Raw genomic sequence first — 21,720 nt, forward strand, 5'->3', positions numbered from 1 at the left:
TTAAAAAGTAAAGAGTATGGTATTGGACTCTGCTGTCCCTACCGGCGGTGCTGACCTCCGTTTCTTGGCCCTTTAGTCAGGAAGTACAATGGGGGGTTGGGGCCAACCATTCTCTGCTTTCCCACACCCTTCCTGTTTACCTTCCTCAGATTTCTCCATGTATCTATTTAGAGCTGGGTCAACTCTGGCTGAATTTGCAGAGTCACGCCACTGACCCCTGCCCCAAATCAAATTTTTGGGTACACTAGGATTCGAAACTTAATAATACATTATTTTTTTTTGTTTAACTATTTTTGCTTGGAAAAATTTAACATCAAAATAAAGATATTTTTTTTACAGCTAGGGTGGAATTTTACCACATCCCCATGGATGCCCTGCATTGAATATAATAAAGAATCGACATGATAAGAATGATATGTTAGAAGCATAAAAACTACTAAAACCAGTGATTTTAAAATGTAATAGCAAGTTGTGTGTTAAAGCAGCTAATTGCAACTTTAACATCTTTTTGATAATTTCATGATTTTTCTCAGGGATCTAGTTATTTTTTTATATATATTAGACGAATTCACAGTTTGAGAAGTGTTAGTTTTCTTCCTTATATGTTTTAAAGGTGTTCTTCACTTTCATCATAAACACTTTTGTTTTGTTAGTTAAGGATAGAGGGGAAGGAAATTAGATTCAATTTTCATCAGTTTGATTTTCTGGATTGGATAACTTCAATTGCTTGTTGAAATTATTCTTCTTTCTCAATTTTATTGCAAACAGTCTAAAACAAGATAAAAATAAAAACAAGATACGAAACCAGTTCTTTTTGTGATTCAGTTCTATTGGATGTATTTTCATATGTATCTTTTGGTATGGGTCAGAGGGTCTTTCAGATTAGACCCTGTTAAGTCTTCATTAAAAAGGAGTGGTGTAGGAAGACGGAGCTCAGAGGCTAATTATCAATAATTGGTCAATTATTTGAGAGATGATGCCAAAAACATAGAATATCTGGAGAAGGATAAAGCTCAAATATTTATTGAAAATGTTTTTTATTTTCTTGTTTTAGAGAAAGACTACATTAAATCTTACCTAAAACATGAAAACAGCAGTATAAAAGGCACCAAAGACGGGCAACTTCTTTTTTATTCATTTCACTCAGTTTCGAACTGAAATTAAAAAAGAAATGTTATTAAGCAAAACAAACATATTGAAGGAAAGATAAAAGAAGATAGTTTAACATTTTTCATGGACAAGCAGTATAAAAGGCACCAAAGACGTGCAACTACTTTTTTATTCATTTCATTCAGCTTCGAACTGAAAAAAAAAAATGTTCTTAAGCAAAATAAACAAATTGAAGCAAAGATAAGAGAAGATAGTTTAACATTTTCCATGGACAAGCAGTATAAAAGGCATCAAAGACTGAAAACCTCTTTTTTATTTATTTCACTCTGCTTCGAACTGAAATTAAAAAAGAAATGTTACATTGCAAAACAAACATATTAATGCGAAGACAAAAAAAAAAGATAGTTTAACATTGTTCACGGACAAGCACTATAAAAGTCCCCAAAGACGGGCAACTTGTTCTTTATTCATTTCACTCAGCTTCGAACTAGTATTAAAAAAGTATTGAAAAACAAAACAAATTAAAGTAAACATAAAAAAATAGTTCAACATTTTTCATGGACAAGCAGTGCAAAAGGCACCAAAAGCGGACAACTTCCTTTGTGTTCATTTCACTCAGCTTCGAACTGAAATTAAAAAAAAAAATGTTACGAAGCAAAACAAACATTTTGAAGCAAAGATGAGAGAAGATAGTTTAACATTTATCATGGTCAAGCAGCATAAAAAGCACCAAAGACATGCAACTCCTTTTTTATCATTTTACTCAGCTTCAAACTGAAATAAAAATAAAAAAAATGTTACGAAGTAAACAAACATACTGAAGCAAAGATAAAAGAAGATAGTTTAACATTTATCATGGACAAGCAGTATAAAAGGCACCAAAGACGTGCAACTTCTTTCTTATTCATTTCACTCAGCTTCAAACTGAAATTAAAAAAAAAAATGTTATGAAGCAAAACTAACGTATTGAAGCAAAGATAAAAGAAGATAGTTTAATATATTTCATGTACAAGACATGTAGACACATTCCTGGGAGAAGTGATCTAAGTTGTTTAAGTCGTAGGGTTATTCTTTGCAAAAAAAATATCGTTTTTTAAACAAATTTGGATGCTAAAGCTGCGGATTCCCTGCAGCCCTGCTGTATCCAGGAAAATATTTCACTCTTTCTTTTTTGAAAACTTGATATGCTATTCTATGAGGAATGTTGCCCTCTTCCCCCTTTCCCCACCGTTTTGCTTACTAAATTTCGACAGGTGGTTTCCTGGAAGCAGTCTAAGATGAAGTAAATGTGGCAAGTTGGTAAATTCAAGTATTCTATTTACCAATTGCCTTACAAAATGTTTCAATCAAAAATTCTGTAAACTTAAAGCAAATATAACCAAATGAATTGCTGCAACAAATTTTTCCAAGCACATTTGAAAAAATAACTTTTAATCCCTTTGTTTTTGCAAGAGAGCGGTCATTCTTGAAGAATTGAAAAAAAAACTACACAATGAAGAGTGGGAATCAGAAGATGAAAGCCCCCTCTTAAATAATTTTAGCTCTATTTAAGTTGTTGTGTGGTTTTTAAAAAACTATATTTTCTATTGACCCTCTGTTTGTTATAAAAATCAAAGCCAAAGTTGCCCTTGGTGTAATGATTATTTGTATTTAATGGCTTTTGAGGGTGCGGGGTTCTTTGTACAATATATCTTTATTTTTATGAATATTAATTTTAAAATGCTTTTTTCAAAAGAGATGTTTTTAAAAAGAAGTGAAGAGCAGTATTAAAACATAAGACAAACAGCAAGAAAGTCCTAAAAAGTTCAATCTTCAACATGAAATTACTATCAATGAGTAAATGAGACCAAAGACAAACAGAAATTAAAATGGAAAATTACATCAAACATAAAAATAGCATAAGCTTACATAAACGAATAAATAAATTCTAAAAGCAGTCATAATTAAAATGTATAATAAATACAAACTCAAAACAAATATAAATTACTACACAGGAGTAAGCTATGTATACATAAAATATGTATTTTGAAAAATATGATTGAAATTTCAGAACATCGTCGAAAGATAAAAAATAAATAGAATCATCATAATAATCAAGACGACTTGAAAGAACAATTGAAAATAAACTCAATGTTTAATATAAAATGAAATTAACTTTGGAAATATTAGCAATTCAACGTTATAGTCACAAAACAAAAATATTATATAGAAATATATATATATATATATATATATATATATATATATATATATATATATATATATATATATATATATATATATATATATATATATATATATATATATATATATATATATATATATATATATATATGTAAGTGTTTCAGTATTTCAACAAAGAAATTAAAAAAATAATATAATTTCTAATTTTAATAGCAGTTAATAATATATTCATGTTAAGGCCTCATTCAAATGCTGGTCTATATTAATCACTAATTTAGGAAAACAGTCTTTCTTTTCTCCTTCTGTTTTTTTTTTTTTTTTTTTTTTTTTTTTTTTTTTTTTTTTTTTTTTTTTTTTTTTTGTCCTGTTGCATTGGTGATGTCTCTTTTCATAATATATATATTAGGTTTTAAGCAAAGCACAGATAACACAATTTTTTAGAATGCTTTGGGTCAGAGAACATTACCTCTATTCCTTTTTATGGTAACTTCTGTTCGTTTTAAGTTTAAGTTGGTTATTTTTTTTTTCTTTTGGGTTTCATTTACTCATTGATAGTAATTTCTGGTTGTCTTAAAGTTTAAACTATTATAGTAGTTTATTTCGTCGTACCTTAATTTTTTAAATTGCCCTTTACTTTTCTTTGGAGAACTTCTTTTTTGATTTTTTTTTTAATTTCTGCTTATTTAGGTTTTTTTATTGCTGAAGTTTAAAAAGTTTCTTGAAGTTACGCTACTGTTTCATACGTATTATAATTATGTTTCTAGATTTTTCCGTTTATGGCTTAAGAAAAAAAAATCAGACTCCAGTTTAAATTCACTGGTTGTGTGTAGCGGTCCGAGCATTGACTTGGATTGTATCCAAACTAAATATTGCATAAATTTCTTTCAACTCTACCTTAATACCTTCAACTTATTACCCGTAACCATTCCTGAGATTTTACAGATGCATTCTTTTGACAACCAAGATTCCTGTAGTGTCTCTTGACATACTTCAAAATTGCCCTCAAGATTCCCTGAAAGTTCCAACTTTCGCAAAATATGAGAAACCTCTACTTTAGGATTTGCAAAAGTTTATCCACGGTATTTTTTCGTAAAACTAAACTTTTTTTGAATTTTTCCTTGTTTTTTTTTAATTCTAATAGCTCTTGAAGGACAAATTTAAAGTTACTAAATTTTAATTAAGCGGGGTCAGCACTACAGGTTTTAAAGCAAAAGTGATGCTTTAATTCAAGTGTCAATGGTTGAATGGGGCCATTTCACTCTTATTCTAAACTGTAGTTTATGCGTGCCTGAAGTTTTAGCAGAATCTATTCTTATCCAAGAAAGCATTCTATACGTTTATATAATCATCATTTAACTTAATTTTCGTTTGAAAAAATTCACTTACTATTCAATAGAAGAGAATTCATATATAATTGGAAATGTGCATATGACCGCATAACACTTACTTTTTGTGAGTGAAAAAATTGAGATTTTTTAGTTTTGTGTATAACATTTTTATCTTAAACCTGTGCAAACAGAATTAAATGAGCTCTTTAATTTTAATCGGAATTTTTCGAATTATAAGAGAAAGTTACCATATTTTCTCTTATTTCTCTTTTTTTGTTGAGGATCCTTTGGTTAATTCACGGGGACACTCTTCGCTTTTTTCTCTATGTGCCGAAATTTCCCCAAATTTAAGGTTGCATTTTTCACTTGAAGAGTTTGATTGACACAATAAGATAGGGTTTCCACTCCTTTCTCACCTGATTTAAGGATGAAAAGGAAGCTGCAGAAGCAAGTCCTGTCTACATTTAGTAAATCAATGAATCCACTCAAATTATTCCTTAATTTGTTTGTTAATTGGTTTTAAGTTATTCCTGTTTGCAGAGAATATCATTTCATATGAATTTTTTTTGTATGAGGACAAAAAAAGTCATCATGCAATAATATTTCATAGGATACTAGAAGGTTTATCTGTGCTTTAGAAAATAAAAGTGATGGGTCAAAATTTTTATTTGTATGTATTTCCCTTTAATCCGAAGGAAGTTATGTGTTTTGTTGCACGTAGTGCCCCTAGTAGCACATGGCACTTTGAGACAATGTAATGTTCTTGTGTTTCTTGTTAAAACCCAACGTTTTGGTTCAAATGAGTTATCTTCTATTTCTTCAAGACTCTTTAAATAACCGCTAATAAATAAACACCTAGCCGTAGCCATTCTTCCTCAGAATAAGTGCCAAGTTCTGACCAATATCTTTTGTTGAGTCAAGGCAAGAGGATAATTCTAGAAGCGATTGAAGGTCACTAACCAGTTGCAATTTTGAAGTTTTCCTTTAGTTGCTTTACCGAGCTCTTGCGCTTTGCGGCGACATCTTTTCAGTTCTTGTCTTAGTTTTTCACAATCACCGCTGCCACCTAAAGTCAAAGCTAACAGATGGCAAGAAGAAACTTCTCTATTTAGTTCCCGAAGAAGCTGAAAAAGGGGAAAAAAGAATCAACCTAGGTCACGCCACTTAATCAAAACACACTTTTAAAATAATTCAAGTGACGTCCAGAATTATTTATCTAAGAAGTACAATAGTTTTACGGGTCTATATGAACCACAAAAATGGTGAAGTTAGTGAATATGAAATTGATGCTGCCATTACAGCACCTGGGCAGTGTTGCCAACACTTGGAATAAAAAGTACCGCAAAACGCCCTAAATTTGCACCACTGATCAAAAAATTGTATCGTGTCTATCGTCGCTATTTATAAAAAATAAAAACAGTTATATAATCAGTTAATGAATGAACAACTTGAGCGGTAGGGGGTATATTTTACAAGTATCTCGCTCTTTTATTCAAATGATTCGTGCATAGTAGATTAAGTTTTCCTTGCTCCGTGTACGCAAAATTTGTTTTGCGGCATCTGAGGCATTACAAAAAATTACGGTTATATTAAAAAAAAGACTTTCTTCTTCTGCTTGCATACACGCGGGGTGGGTGGATTTTGAGCATGTGCTCAACCCCACAGTCTATCTTCCTATTCTACAGAAGCATAAGGTTTGGTAATAATTTAGTTTATCACCCCTTATCATTCAAACATTGTAGTAACAAAATTAACATTGAATCATAAGTTCCCTAATAACGAAACTCCGTGCAAAAGTTTATTGACTTCGTAGTTTTTCTTTTTTTTAGTTAGAACTACTTGGCAAATTCAAAAAGACACCAATTCATAAGAATGTATTTTTGGGTAGGAATTGTGTTGATAATTTGCTTAATGAAAGCAAAAATGTCATTTTTTGAAACATAGAGGGGAGGAGGAGTTTTAGTTATTGATTTATTCAATAAAAATAAAACAAAACAAACATTTTTGAAAATATGAGGAGGGTATTGGCTCCCTCTGTCCCTCTCTAATTGTCAGCAGTGATTGGAAACCAAGTATTAATGAGAAATATGTACAAAGAAATATGTTGAACCCGAAACCAGCCTTTTCAATTCTTTAAAATTTAGGGCTACTACCGGGAATTATAGAAGGACGCATTGTTGCAATGAAGCTAGTATCACATCTTAAATCCAAATAGATATTTTTTTTTGAAGTAATGAAGTAAGAATTACGCTATAACGGCATTTACCCCAGAAACGAGGATAAACTAGATTGTTATCCAAGGTTTTTCATGGTTTTGTCATTAACTCTTCTTTTATTATGTTTTTTAATTATTTCTTTTAATTAGCTCCCTCCCTCCGAAATTTGATGTTCCAGTCTGACTTTTGTGAATATGTAATTAAAGAAATTGTTTGTCTATGCAGTCAAAAGATCAGAATTTGTCCGATAAAATATTGCTTAATTCTTAACAAAAACGTGATACATATATAGGCTACTAAGTTTTTGCCATCTATTGTTTCTTTTTTCAAATGATTGAAAATGTCTGAATTTGAAAATGATTAAATAAAAAAAAAACAAGTTTTTTCAACTGAAAGTAAGGAGTGACATCAAAACTTAAAACGCACAGAAATTACTTTGTATATGAAAGAGGCTGCTTCCTCATCAACGCCCCGCTCTTTACGCTAAAGTTTGACTCTTTCTCTCAATTCTTCTTTCTAAAACAGTAAAAAACTTTAGCGTAAAGAGCGGGGCGTTGATGAGGAAGCAGCCTCTTTCATATACAAAGTAATTTCTGTGCGTTTTAAGTTTTGACGTCACTCCTTACTTTCAGTTGAAAAAACTTGTTTTTTTTTTATTTAATTTCTGAACGTTTTTGAATCAATGCATGTTTTGATTTTGGCTCTCCGCAGAGGAATAATCAAAACAAAATTTGCATTTTTTTTTTTGGCTCAATGGCTTTCTCATAATTTTGATCGAATGATTTTGAGAAAAAAAGAGCGGGGGACGAAGCCTAGTTGCCCCCCGATTTTTTGGTTAATTAAAAAGGCAACTAGAACTTTTAATTTTTTACGAATCTTTTTATTGGTAAAAGATTTACGTAACTTATAAATTAGCTTACGTAAAGAACTTTTGTATTCTCATGTTTTTATTACATATATGAGGGGATTCGCCCCATCGTCAGTACCTCGCTCTTTACACTAAAGCTTAAATTTTATCCCAATTCATTAAGAATGACCCCCTGAATCACAAAAGCCGTAGAATAAGTAGTGGAAATTACCGAAAATACTTTAGCGTAAAGAGCGAGGTATTAGAAGGAGGTGAGCCCCTCATATGGGTAATAATTTCTGTTTGTTTTAAGTTTTATTGCTGTTCCTTACTTCCAGCTGAAAAAGCTTTTTCACATTTATTTTTTAATTGTTTTTTTTTTTTTAATAATGCTAGTAAATCCTGCTCTCCCTTCATGGAAATTTTCTTCTCCCATTACAAATTCTCGAAGGAAAGTTCCCCCAGCATATCCCCCTCTTCTCAACCTCTCCCCCAAACCAAAAAAATCCTCCTGAAAACGCCTGTATACTTCCCAATAACCATTACTATATGTAAGCACAGGTCAAAGTTTGTAACTTGTTGCACCTCCCACGGGGACTGTGGGGGAGTAAGTCGTCCCCAAAGACATAGTTATAAGGTTTTTCGACTACTCTGAATAAAATGGCTATCTCAGAATTTTGATCCGTTGACTTTGGGAAAATAATTAGCGGGGGAGGGGGCCTAGGTGCCCTCCAATTTTTTTGGTCACTTAAAAAGGGCACTAGAACTTTTCATTTCCGTTAGAATGAGCCCTCTTGCAACATTCTAGGACAACTGGGTCGATACGATCACCCCTGGGGAAAAAAAACAAAAAAAAACAAAAAAACAAACACGCATCCGTGATCTGCCTTCTGGCAAAAAATGCAAAATTCCACATTTTTGTAGATAGGAGCTCAAAACTTCTACAGTAGGGTTCTCTGATACGCTGAATCTGATGGTGTGATTTTCGTTAAGATTCTATGACTTTTAGGGGGCGTTTCCCCCTATTTTCTAAAATAACGCAAATTTTCTTAGGCTCGTAACTTTTGATGGGTAAGACTAAACTTGATGAAACTTATATATTTAAAACCAGCATTAAAATGCGATTCTTTTGATGTAGCTATTAGTATCAAAATTCCATTTTTTAGAGTTTTGGTTACTATTGAGCCGGGTCGCTCCTTACTACAGTTCGTTACCACGAACTGTTTGATCAAAAAGATCCATTTAAAAAAGCATCAGCAACTTGAAGTACTATCTTTTCAAAGGAGTGGAAACAATATTCAAGAGAAAAAAAAAGTATGGTGATGAAAAACATTTTTCCCAGTTTTACCTCAGAAAGGCAAAAATTTTCAGATTTAGGGTTTGGAAAACAATTATCCCTGTTTTCAATATTAAGTGTGGGGTTTCTAACTACTTCGAGGATTATGAAACCAACTGCTTTTGAACCAGAGCCAGATTATGAAACCTGAACCAAAGTCAGATCTGAATTTTAGACAAATGATGCAGTCCCTTCAGCATTTCGCTATTTTTATTCATTATAGGTATATTGAGTCGGAACTACAGTGAAAAATGAATATTTAATTCATTTGAGTATCTCCTAAAGTTTTCTCAAAAAAACTACTGGGATGTATCAAAATTTGCAACACTTCGAGCCACTGCAGCAAAAAATTCTGAGTTATAAATATCTACACAGCTTGGGTACTAAGAAATATAGGGTGGAACTGTGCACCCCACATACTATGAAATCCGGGAGGTCTGATGCTTTCTTTAATGAGTTAATTAACAACATGCTTTGTTTAATTTTGTACTTTGAAGTTTATCCAAGTTGAATACATCCAATATTTTAGAATCCACCCGAGAATATACTACCCAAAATTTGGAGGTCCAAGAATACACATGAAAATGAATACTCTTAGAGCATTAAGTTTCAGATATTGGTGAATGTCCGAAATAGCTTTTTTTCTCCTTCGATTTAGTCAGCGTTGCCAGACAACTTTTTTAATTTCATGCAAGGTTGGATGATCACAGGTTAAGCTAGAATAGATTTGTTTTGGTTAGGTTTTCAAGTCATTTCTGATATGTAGAGCCAAATTTAACCTAACCTAATGTTACCTAACCTGACTCAACACTAGAATTTTTCTCCAGTTGCACTAGGTCCGTCCCCATCCTTTGAGGTAATGAGGTAATGCACAGGCCAGATCAGTCACCTGTAGAGCTAGATCATTTTGGAAAGTCTAATTTTCCTAATCATGTAAAAATAAAACTAGCAAATTCACCCTTTCTTTTTGGGTTTGACGATATACAACTATTTTGCAATTCATATTCTGTCTTCTTTTTTAAAGTATATTTACTCTTAGTTTTGTTTTTAAATTTTGGACATGAACACCGTACCATTTACATTTCTATAGCTCAGAAAGGACTGTGTAACTTTCATTCTTGATTAATCCGAAAGTTTTTTTGCTATGTTTTTATTCGTTGTTTACCTCGAAAATTTGTTTATTTTGAAGGTTTGTTTATTTTGGGATTTTCTAAGTGGGTCTTTGGATATTTTTGGATTTTCAGTGGCAGCTCTAATATAGAAGGACAAACTTTGCATGTATGTAAGTCTTTTTGCTCTTAATTCAGATTTCAAATTTAGATGAAGGGTGGGGCGCAGGGTCAAATGCCTTGATATTTCTTTCCTCTGTGTCGTTCAAATTTGTGCAACAACTAGTGAAAGGGTGTAATTGACAAACACAGTTCAAAAATTAGTAAAAGATACATTTTCTTACATTGGCATAAATTCATTACTGCAATTTTCAGATGTCCCTACAAGATATCTAGACTGCCAGAAACTTGGCATTTGCCTGATTCAGCTGTTTTTCACCAAACCTGTTCCTATTCTACACAATTTTCATTAGAAGGATTTAATAAACTGTCAAAGCCTTAACACAGGCTTTTGTTTATTTCTGAACGTTTTTGCATTAATGCATGTTTTAATTTTGGCTGACCGCACATGAATAAATAAAAAGAAATTGTCATATTCATGTTTTTTTCTGAATGGCTTTCTCATAGTTTTGATCGGAAGATTTTGATAAGAAAGGGGTGGGGGAAGAGGCCTAGTTGCCCTCCAATTTTTTGTTCCTGAAAAATGCAACTAATTTTTATATTTTTTCACGACCGTTTTTGTTTGTAATAAACACACGTACCTTACGAATTAGCTTACGTAACTAACCTCTATATTTGTTTATTTATATTACTTATATGAGGGGGTTCGCCCCCTCGTCAATACCTCGCTCTTTACGCTAAAGCTTTAATTTTGTCCCAAATCCTTAAGAATGACCCTTGAATAAAAAGGCCGTAGAATAAATAGTTGAAATTACTAATAATACTTTAGCTTTATGAACAAGAAAACATGGAGGAAACGAACCCCCTTGTATGCGTAATATTTTACGTTCGTTTTAAGTTTTAATGCTGCTCATTACTTCCGGCTAAAAAAAAATATTTATTTTCTCATTGTTTTTTTTTTAATAATGCTAGAAATTTCTGCACCCCCTTTATAGAAATTATTTTCCCTCATGAAAAATTCCTCCATGGAAAGATCCTCCCAAATAGCCCCCTCCCCCCGACCCACTCCCATCCCAACGTGAAAAAGTACCCCTGAAACGTCTTTACACTTCATAACAACCATTACTATGATTATGTAAACAATGGTCAAAGTTTGTAACTTGTAGCCCCTCCCCTGGGAACTGTTGGGGATTAAATCGTCCCCAAAGACATTGTTATTTGGTTTCCGACTAAGTTGGACAGGATTGTTATCTCAAAAAATTTCGATCCAGTGACTTCGGGGAAAAGATGTGCGAGGGAGGGGACCTAGGTGCCCTCCAATGTTTTGGTGACTTAAAAGGGGCAATAGAAATGTTTATTTTTGTTAGAATGAGCCCTCTTGCGACATTCTAGGACCAATGGTTTGATACGGTCACCCTCGGGAAAAAAATCAAAACAAACAAACAAACAAACACGCATCCGTTTTCTGTCTTTTGGCAAAAAATACAAAATTCCACATGTTTGTAGATAGGAGCTTAAAACTTCTACAGTAGGGTTCTCTCATATGCTGAATCTGTTTGTGTGATTTTTCTAACATTCTATGGCTTTTTGCTAAAATTTGCCTTATTTTAGAAAATAGGGGGTATTTCCTCATATCAAACAGTTCGTGGTAACGAACTGTAGTAAGGAGCGACCCGGCTCAATAGTAACCAAAACCAATACCATAGTACAATAGTAACCAAAACCAATACCAATAGCTACATCAAAAGAATCGCATTTTAATGCTGGTTTTAAATATATAGGTTTCATCAAGTTTAGTCTTGCCCATCAAAAGTTACGAGCCTGAGAAAATTTGCGTCATTTTAGAAAATAGGGGGGAAACACCCCCTAAAAGTCTCAGAATCTTAACGAAAATCACACCGTCAGATTCAGTGTATCAGAGAACCCTACTGTAGAAGTTTCGAGTTCCTATCTATAAAAATGTGGAATTTTGCATTTTTTGCCACAAGGCAGATCACGGATGCGTGTTTATTTGTTTTTTTTGTTTTTTTTTTGTTGTTTTTTTTTTCCCAGGGGTGATCGTATCGACCCAGTTGTCCTAGAGTTATGCAAGAGGGCTCATTCTAACGGAAATGAAAAGTTCTAGTGCCCTTTTTAAGTGACCAAAAAAATTGGAGGGCACCTAGGCCCCCTCCCACGCTAATTATTTTCCCAAAGCCAACGGATCAAAATTCTGAGATAGCCATTTTATTCAGTGTAGTCGAAAAACCTTATAACTATGTCTTTGGGGACGAATTACTCCCCCACAGTCCCCGTGGGAGGGGCAACAAGTTACAAACTTTGACCTGTGCTTACATATAGTAATGGTTATTGGGAAGTATACAGGCGTTTTCAGGAGGATTTTTTTGGTTTGGGGGAGGGGTTGAGAAGAGAGGGATACGCTGGGGGAACTTTCCATCGAGAATTTGTCATGGGAGAAGAAAATTTCCATGAAGGGAGAGCAGAATTAACTATCATTATTTAAAAAAAAAAAAAACAATTAAAAAATAAATGTGAAAAAGCTTTTTCAGCTGGAAGTAAGGAACAGCAATAAAACGTAAAACAAACAGAAATTATTACCCGTATGAAGGGCTCACCTCCTTCTAATACCTCGCTCTTTACGCTAAAGTATTTTTAGTAATTTCAACTATTTATTCTACGGCTTTTGTGATTCAGGGGTCATTCTTAATGAATTGGGATAAAATTTAAGCTTTAGTGTAAAGAGCGAGGTACTGACGATGGGGCGAATCCCCTCATATATGTAATAAAAACATGAGAATACAAAAGTTCTTTACGTAAGCTAATTTATAAGTTACGTAAATCTTTTACCAATAAAAATATTCGTAAAAAATTAAAAGTTCTAGTTGCTTTTTTAATTAATAAAAAAATCGGAGGGCAACTAGGCTTCGTCCCCCGCTCTTTTTTTCTCAAAATCATTCGATCGAAATTACGAGAAAGCTATTTAGCAAAAAAAAAAAAAAATATATGCAAATTTCGTTTTGATTATTCCTCTGCGGAGAGCCAAAATAATAAAAAAAAACAAGTTTTTTTAACTGGAGGTAAGGAGCGACATTAAAATTAAAACCAACAGAAAAGTTTTTACTGTTTTAAAAAGAAGAATTGAGAAAAAGAGTCAAACTTTAGCGTAAAGAACGGGGCGTTGATGAGGTAGCAGCCTCTTTCATATACGAAGTAATTTCTGTGAGTTTTAAGTTTTAATGTCGCTCCTTACTTCCAGTTAAAAAAACTTGTTTTTTTTATTTAATTTTCTAAAGTAAGGCAAATTTTCTCATGCTCATAACTTTTGATGTGTAAGACTAAACTTGATGAAAGTTATATATTTAAAATCAGTATTATAATGCGATTCTTTTGATGTAACTATTGGTATCAAAATTTCATTTTTTAGAGTTTTGGTTAATATTGAGCCGAGTCACTCCATCTACAGTTCGTTGCCACGAACCGTTTGATCTGAAAATCGCAAGTGCCTAACCCGTGCTGCGCTTCACGCCACTCTTCTGATAAAAGTTGACTAAAACAAAAGCGCTGCCACAGCCAAACGGTTTTGATGATTCGCTTAAAAGACGTTTGAAATAAACAGGAAGACGTTAACCTTTTAAGACGTTTAAAAGGGTTAAAATATAAGGTGACAAGAACTCAGAATGCTCAAGTACTTGAAATATGAAGCAGTGTTTTTAAATAAAATCTGCCTTTACACATTTGGCTTGCGTTGTCAATATATTATCTGACATTATTCCATTCGTTTTTTGTGCTCTTTTTGCAATTTATCTGATTTTTTGTCATTTATCTGAGCTGAGCTTTATCGGAGCCTCAGATATTCAAATTTTTTTCTTCATAATTCTTCAACTAGTTTATAATTAAACTACGCATTTTCTACTTAAAATTTGATACCGTTTTTACTTCCAATTAACTATTATTTTTTGGCTCATTTTGGGTATGAAAACAAGTATTGTTAGAACCCCCCTCCAAATAAAAAATAATAAACTGCTTCTGATAATAACCAAATCACACATTCATTATTTGATATTAGTATCAGAATTTAATAAACTGTTTGATATACTTGTCCGAAAACAGCAATATATTGCTTCTCCGCAACTTTTATATTTGTCAGTCTTTCTAGAATTGGGCTTGGTCCTTCTTTTAAATTAGTATTCCATATATAAGCTATTTAAATTAGGGAAACTTATAAAAGTTTTATAGCTAAAGACATTAAAATATACTTTTTTTTTCTTATGAGCAATGTAGTATTTCAAAAAATTAAAGGGTGTGTTACATATCTTTTTGAGAGAATTATAAAGCGAGGACAATCTCTAAATGAAAAAATAAAAAATCCCTAATAATACAGTAAAAATAGAATACTTTTCTCTAATGATTATTATGAGCAACAACAAAACTTAAAAGGAACATAAGTTATGCTATATTATAGGTGCCCCAAAACCTCTCATTCCTTGTACTAAAGGGACTTTTTTTTGGTTAAGTTCTAGGTGACTAGTCTTTTTCTATCTTGGAAATTAGTTTAGTTTTGTGAATGAAAGTTTCAGGGATGCATCCAGGGTCTAAATAATACACCTAAAGATGTTATCAAGTTACTACATTTACCGTGTCTTTATTTCTAGGGGCTAATCTAATGTCTATACACTTCTCTTTTCCGGCACTTAGAACTTTCCATACTTGCCAAGTCTTTTTATGACTAAGAAAATGTCCATTAATATGAATAAATCTTCAAATCAACTGTAAACTAAGTAACAATGAATCAGCCTTTGAAATCCTTTTAGCAAAAGCATGTGCACTGGTTCCTAGGGGAAAAAAAAATAACAGTTACGTTGTGACAGCGCGGCAGAGAAATCCATGCCTCTGAATTAAAGGTTTTTGGTTCAACCCTCCGTGTCGCAAGGAAGGAATTGCTTTCAAAATCCGTCTTGATAATTTCATGTTCTTTCTAAGCCAATAGGCTTTTTTTAGAGGGCAATTTTGTCCTCTAAATAAATAAAACCCAAGTTTTTGACAAAATAGGCTTATCCAAGTTCTGAAAAAAAATATCATTTGCTCTAGCTTTGAAAATGCAATTCCTATTATTTCATTTTATGCGGTATATCTCAGCCATGCATATAAGGCTCGGAACACTTTTATTGAACTAGTGATCGTTGAAGATCGGGAGAGGGCCCATTCGATCGGAAATTAAAAGTTCTAGTGCCCTTTTTAAGTGGCCAAAAATTTTGAAGGGCAGCTAGTCCTCCTCCCGCGCAAAATTTTCCAAAAAGTCAGCCGATTAAAATTTTAAGATAGCCATTTTTCAGCATAGTCGAACCTGTAATAACAAAATCTTTGAGGATGAATTAACCCCCAAGTCCCTGGGGGAAGGATTGCAAGCTCTGAACTTTTCCCTCGTATACAAATAGTATTGGTTATTGGGAAGTATACGGAGTATTTTAACAGGGATTTTTCTGGTGGAGGGGGTGGGGGTACGTGGGAGGATCTTTCGATAAAGGAATTTTTCGTGGGGGAGACAATTCTCCATGGAGGTAGAGCTGTGTTTCTCAGCATTATTGAAAAAATCTATAAGAAATTAGATAAAAAACAAGTTTTTCTAACTGAAAGTAAGGAGCAACATTAAAACTAAAAACGAACAGAAATTATGACGTATATGAGAAGGTTTGTCCTCTCTTTAATACCTCACTCTTTACGCTAAAGTTTTCTTATAAATTTTCAAAGAGCTTATTATTCTAATTAAATGGTCTTTGTGATTCTGGAGTCACCCTTAAATAACTGAAACAAAAAAAACTTTAGTAGAGAGAGCGAGGTATTTAGGAGAGGGTGACTCCTCTCATATGCGTCATAATTTCTGTTCGTTCTCAGTTTTAATGTTGATCCTTACTTTCAGTTGAAAAGGCTTGTTTCTTATTTCATATTTTAAAAGGTCACCGTAGGTCAGGGCTCATTGGATTGGGAAAGACAGGAATAAGGTACTTCAAAATAGTTTCTCTGTGGATCATTGAGACTCTAGTCCATTCCTGAGGATTTCATTCACCTAGCTCAAAGTTATTTTAGAACTGACAAAAAAAAACATCTATAATTTTAGTTTCTTTTCTCAGTACTTCAAGAATGAATGCTGCTAAACAAAAACAAAAGGTAATAAGTTTTAGAACAAAGAATTTTATCATATTGATTCGAGAATGCCAGAGCTTCAATATTCTCAATTGCTTCATAATAAAATTTAGATTCAAATGTTTTGAAAAGAAACCCGTAAATAAAACATATGCTTGTACCAATTGACTAAGTGTAAAATACAAAATGTTTTCAGTAAAGCAATTGTCAAAGTTAAGCATAAATAGTGTAACTGTATTCTCAAAATTAGGTCTTCGGTACCCGAGTCAATGTTCTTTGGGAATTAAATTCGGGATGTTAGTTTAAAAAAAGACCCTGTAAAGGGCTTATAAGGGCTTACAAATTTGGAATAGCCAGTATCCGTGGTTTTAGACACATTTAAATTTTATGAGAACAGGAAGCAAGCTGCTGCCTCAGCTTTAAATAAAAAGATGCCCGGTCGGGGAACTGAAGCACAAATTTAGTTTTACTGTGTAAGTGAGAAGGAACCTGAAATAAAGGCATAATTATTTGGTAATTCTTAAGAATAATTATTGCAATGTTGATTAAAATAAGCAAAGTTTACCAAACTCAATTGAAACAACTATTGGAGAAGAAAAAATTCTTATGGTTAAGCATTCGTTTGAATCTATAAGACATTCACTTATGCTTATATGTCTTATAAGCGTTCACTTATAGCGTTATCTTCTGAATAATTGCTCCGAAGATATTATCTGTTGCAATTAGATTAGATTTGGATGCTTGTCACAAGCAAGATTCAGGGTGGCAACTATGGTACTTATGTCTCTATTGTGCAGTATATATTTAGCGATATTTTGGACCAGAAGGTTCAGTGTGGTACTATATGCTCGGCACGTACTGTAAACGTGACTAGAAGGGACAAACTTGAACCAGAAAAATCGTCAAATTACGTTTCTTAGGTAAATAAACATAATTTTTATAGAACTTTTCTTTTGAACTTCATTGTTTCAGTACTGGACAGGTTACAGGTAGAATGAAAGCGAGGCTCTTCATAGTTATACTAACTTTGACTGTAAATTTGGCCACTTGTCTGTTATTAAACTTTTAATGAGGAGGTATATTCAAAAATGAGGTTAAACTGCGCAAGAATGCTGCGGATATGGTTTATGATACTACGGCATTCCTACGGGGACGACGTGATGTCAAGGAACCAAGCTTTCACGAGGCACAGGGGGTTCCAGAGGGGAGGGGATCCACAGATGATGACGAGGCTGAAGACACCCTTCAACAGCCGAAACACAGGTGATGAAACAAAGGTCTTATACAATCTGGAACCTAATTGGCAGAGAAGTGAGTGACATACAATTGCTTGTCATCTACCAAAGACAGCAAAAATGAGTAAATCGAGGATAAACGTCATGCTCATTGTGTTTTTTTTTTTAATAACGAAGGTTTGGTCAATCACAAATATGTGCCCCCAAAACAGACTGCTAATAAAAGCCCTTATTGCGAAGTGCTAAAACATTTAAGGCACAGGGTTTGACCATCCTAAAAATACATGGATGACGACTGGATTATGCATTACGAAAATGCACCGAGTCATACCACGCTCATTGTTTGCTAATTGATGGTGAAAATCGGCTTCGGTGCACTCCACCGAACACCGTACAACTCAGATTGGGCCCCGTCGGACTTTTTTTTAATTTGTAGACCTAAAAGATCAATCGAAAAACATCAACATTGAAAGAGGCGGATCGACTCGGAAGGATCGCTTTCATTTTCCCTGAAACTAGCAAAGGTTGAAAACTGCAAGGAAATTATAGAAAAAGGTAAGATAGATACATCTATTTACTAAAAAATAAAATACTATTTCTCTGGCTTTCTGGATCCACCTTAGTAGTTCTAGTCCAGTTTTTAATATCCACCATAGCTACACATGCACTTTGATACTTCTGGTCCAAAGAAGCGATAATTATGGGCTCCATTTTTAAAAATGACCGTGATATTTTTTCACTGGTTTTGCCACCCTGATATTAAAAGGAGGCTTACTAAGACAATTACAAAGCAGGTTGTCAAAACTAGTTGAAAGGTATGCTGGAAAGTGCATCTGGAGATTGTTAAGCAGACAAAACAGGAAATTTGATTAGTCGACAGCGTCAACTGAGCCAACCAAGCCAACTGAGGCCAAACAGCGCTACGTAAGCTGCTTCTCTCGACAGAGTACTGTCATAGAGTCACTCTTTACTCCATCTCATGATGTTAATTTTTGCTTTAAAAAATTTCTGATGGCCTCTTCAGTTCACCTCAAAGCTAGAACTTACTTCCTGAAGGACACTCCACTTGAAGTTGATATATTTCAAGATATAAATTGATACATTGATATTTGTGGTATATATATTTCATTCCAAATTGTTTGATATACGGATGTTCCAACAAGCAACAAATTATATCATTAACAATTTATCTAAAGAACATCTATATAATCCTCCTCGGTTGCTCTGATGTACTGAAATGTCAAACAAATATTTAACCCCTGTAACTTTTTTTCTCACAATTTTCAAAATTGCTAGTGTCAGAATTTTTGTTTTTAGGTACAACTTTCCATTTTTCAAAATTTTCTAACAACCAAAAACCCCGAACATTGGCTATTCCATTTTTTTACAGCTTCCGTGCAGGGGAAGGCCTAGCTAATAATTGAATTGAATTGAATTTATTTATAACCCGCTATAACAGAGGGGCTGGCATGGGTAGAAACGTGGAGCTCACCTCTGTTAATACGTTCCATAAAACCGTCAAAACGACGACATGTGTTGTTGACTCTAGTAGTTTTACAATAATGCTTCCAAGGTAAAAAAAAAAAGCTTTCCACTTGATTAAAATTCTTACTTCTGACATAGCTTAGAAGCATGACATAGCATTTTGGTATATTCTGCATTAAGTTAAATTACTACTCATAATCACTAATCTCCAAATCTTTTTTTGCATATCGAACTCTCAAATCATCCCAATACTCATTTATTACCATAAAATTTTAGTCCAAAATAGTTTTGTGCTTTTTTCAGTTTCTTCTCCTTTTCTAATAAAAATAAATCCCAAAATGGGTAAAATATATTTAAGATACCTTTAAGCATTCTGTACGTCCTGGGAAGTCCGGGGTAGGAGCCTTTTCCTTTTCATTTGATCCACAAGTAAGCCACAGTGTCGTATGTGCTGCATGCTGGGTTTGCTTTCCCCTTCCTTTTGGGTGCTGTTTATTTCTGGGTGGGAAAAGGGGTGTATTTTTCATATTTCTAAAAATAAATAAAAGGGGCATAGTTATTCGGAGGAAGATGATGTAACATTGGGGAGTCCAGCTGCAAGTGGATCATGTCAGTTCTGGAAATTTGTCACTGTACTGACATTTGTCTGAGAAATTCTAAACTGGACACCAAATTCCAAATATTCCAAATAACAACTAAACTGGTGCTATTCCAAATATTTCAGCAGTTGCTAAGACAGTGTAAAATGTAAGACTCAGAAGCATGGAAAAAAAAAAATCCTACTTCAAGCTGGATTAGGTTTTATTTATTTGCAACATAATTCGGGATCCCTTGTCTGAGAGGACGCGGGTTCGAATCCCAGTGTACCCAATTCTTCAGTTTGGGACGGGGGTCAGTGGCGTGACTCTTTAAGCTTAGCCAGAGTCGACCCAGCTCTAAATGGGTACCTGGAGAGATCTGGGGAAGGTAAACAGGAAGGGGGTGCGAAAGCACAGGATGGCTGGCCCCCAACCCCCCATTGCACTTCCTGGCTGAAGGGCCAAGAAACGGAGATCAGCACCGCCGGTACGGTCTGTAAAGTCTAATGCCGTATCCTTTACTTATCCTTTTTATTTGCAACATAAGGGTGAAACAATATTTTCATAAGGGTGAAAACTACTTCAAGCTAGATTAGGTTCTATTTATTCCCAACATTAGGGTGGAACAACATAAGGGTGAAACCTAAGAGTGAAAACAAAATTTTCGTAAGAAATCATTGCGAATCTACTATGATTTAGTATAATTTGTCCACTCTTTCAAATTACCCATGTCGGGACTTAGTACGCCCCTCTGTTGAATGGTAACGCATATTTTAATTCATCCTAATGGAAAGGTCAGCAACCTGTTTGAAACATAAATTATCCTACGAGTGAAATTTTCCTATCTCACTTGCTCGTTTTCACTATCATCAATGGCCAAAAATAATTATTTTGGTACACTTTTATTAACTAGACTACAGGGGAAGGGGTAAAAAGTACTGTCCACAATCTTTTACCGTGCTTCCTTCGAATGAGTTTTCAAGCAGAAGAACAATTTTTTTTCTTTGTTTACTGTTACATTGCTCTTATATTGTCATATTGATGTCGGATCACTGTTGACCTTAATTGCAAACTAAAAAATATTTGTCATTCTAAATTTGTCCTACAAATTTAAAAATTTGTCCTACAGTTTTAATCTCATATTTTTGGAAGTTTTCATCTTGAAAGTTTTTCTTTATATTTTTAACTCGATTTAGTAATATAACCTTCATTTTGCAATATTAGATCCAATAAGACTATCCATGTAGGGTTTTATCAATATAGTCTTTATTTGCTGCAAAATGAACTGACTTCACATTCTACCAAAAACCATATGAAGGGCCAAAGGGGCCTCCGCTCCTCTTATAGCTTTTCTGTTAAGTCCAATCACCACTGTTTTTAAAAAGGTAGTTAGGTTCATCCTATTCGAACGAGTGCAACGAATGGACTGTATTTTTTTTTTTTTTTTTTTTTTTTTTTTTTGATTGGAAAACTGAATAATGTCAGTTACCCAGTCAGCATGTCACCCACCCTTCTCATTGCCACCTTTTTAATAGGAAAGGAGCCATAATACTCCTTCTTTTAATTATAGTCATGCAATGATTTTCTGTAATACTGGAGAATCAAATTTTACCGCTGGTCTCTAAAAATTTATCCGTGTCCCATCCCTAAGTTTTTAGTGTAAAGGTGGACCAGAGTTGCCATCCCTAGTGATTTACTTTTTTAGTGAATTTATATTTTGCCTAAGAAATCACTGAATCAGCACCCAAATCACTAGGTTATTGAAGAAAATTACCAGAATCTAGCGATTTTTTTTCAAGCCGGGTGGCAACTCTGAGGTAGACATGTGATGTTGCTTGAATCTGAATATTACAAGAAATTTTAAACTGTATTATTGGAGGCATAAAGAGCTTCCAATAAGTGTATAAGTGCCAGTGCCAATAAGTGCCTCTAAGTGCCAATAAATGCCAACAAGTACCTCCACTAAGTATCGCTAAAAGTCAAGCGTGTTTGTCCTTCCTTGAAGCAAAATTTGCCTCTCTTTTATTATTT

General features: G+C 33.7%; 1 protein-coding gene across 2 annotated transcripts in view; it reads right to left on the reverse strand.

The window, feature by feature from the left end:
* LOC136035555 (regulator of G-protein signaling 9-binding protein-like) overlaps positions 1-21,720 on the reverse strand; it is a 61,291-nt gene that overhangs the window by 19,960 nt on the left and 19,611 nt on the right. Inside the window, exons 2-4 of one of the 2 annotated variants that reach the window (XM_065717422.1) lie at positions 19,474-19,642; positions 5,583-5,746; positions 1,078-1,154 (exon numbers count right to left, since the gene is read on the reverse strand). In XM_065717422.1, coding sequence (XP_065573494.1) covers positions 1,078-1,154; positions 5,583-5,746; positions 19,474-19,638 — 406 coding nt within the window. In that variant the 5' untranslated portion in view covers positions 19,639-19,642. The remainder of the gene's footprint in view (positions 1-1,077; positions 1,155-5,582; positions 5,747-19,473; positions 19,643-21,720) is intronic. The other variant, XM_065717423.1, reaches the window with a different exon arrangement.

Source organism: Artemia franciscana, chromosome 14, assembly GCF_032884065.1.
Source record: "Artemia franciscana chromosome 14, ASM3288406v1, whole genome shotgun sequence".
NCBI lineage: Eukaryota > Metazoa > Arthropoda > Branchiopoda > Anostraca > Artemiidae > Artemia > Artemia franciscana.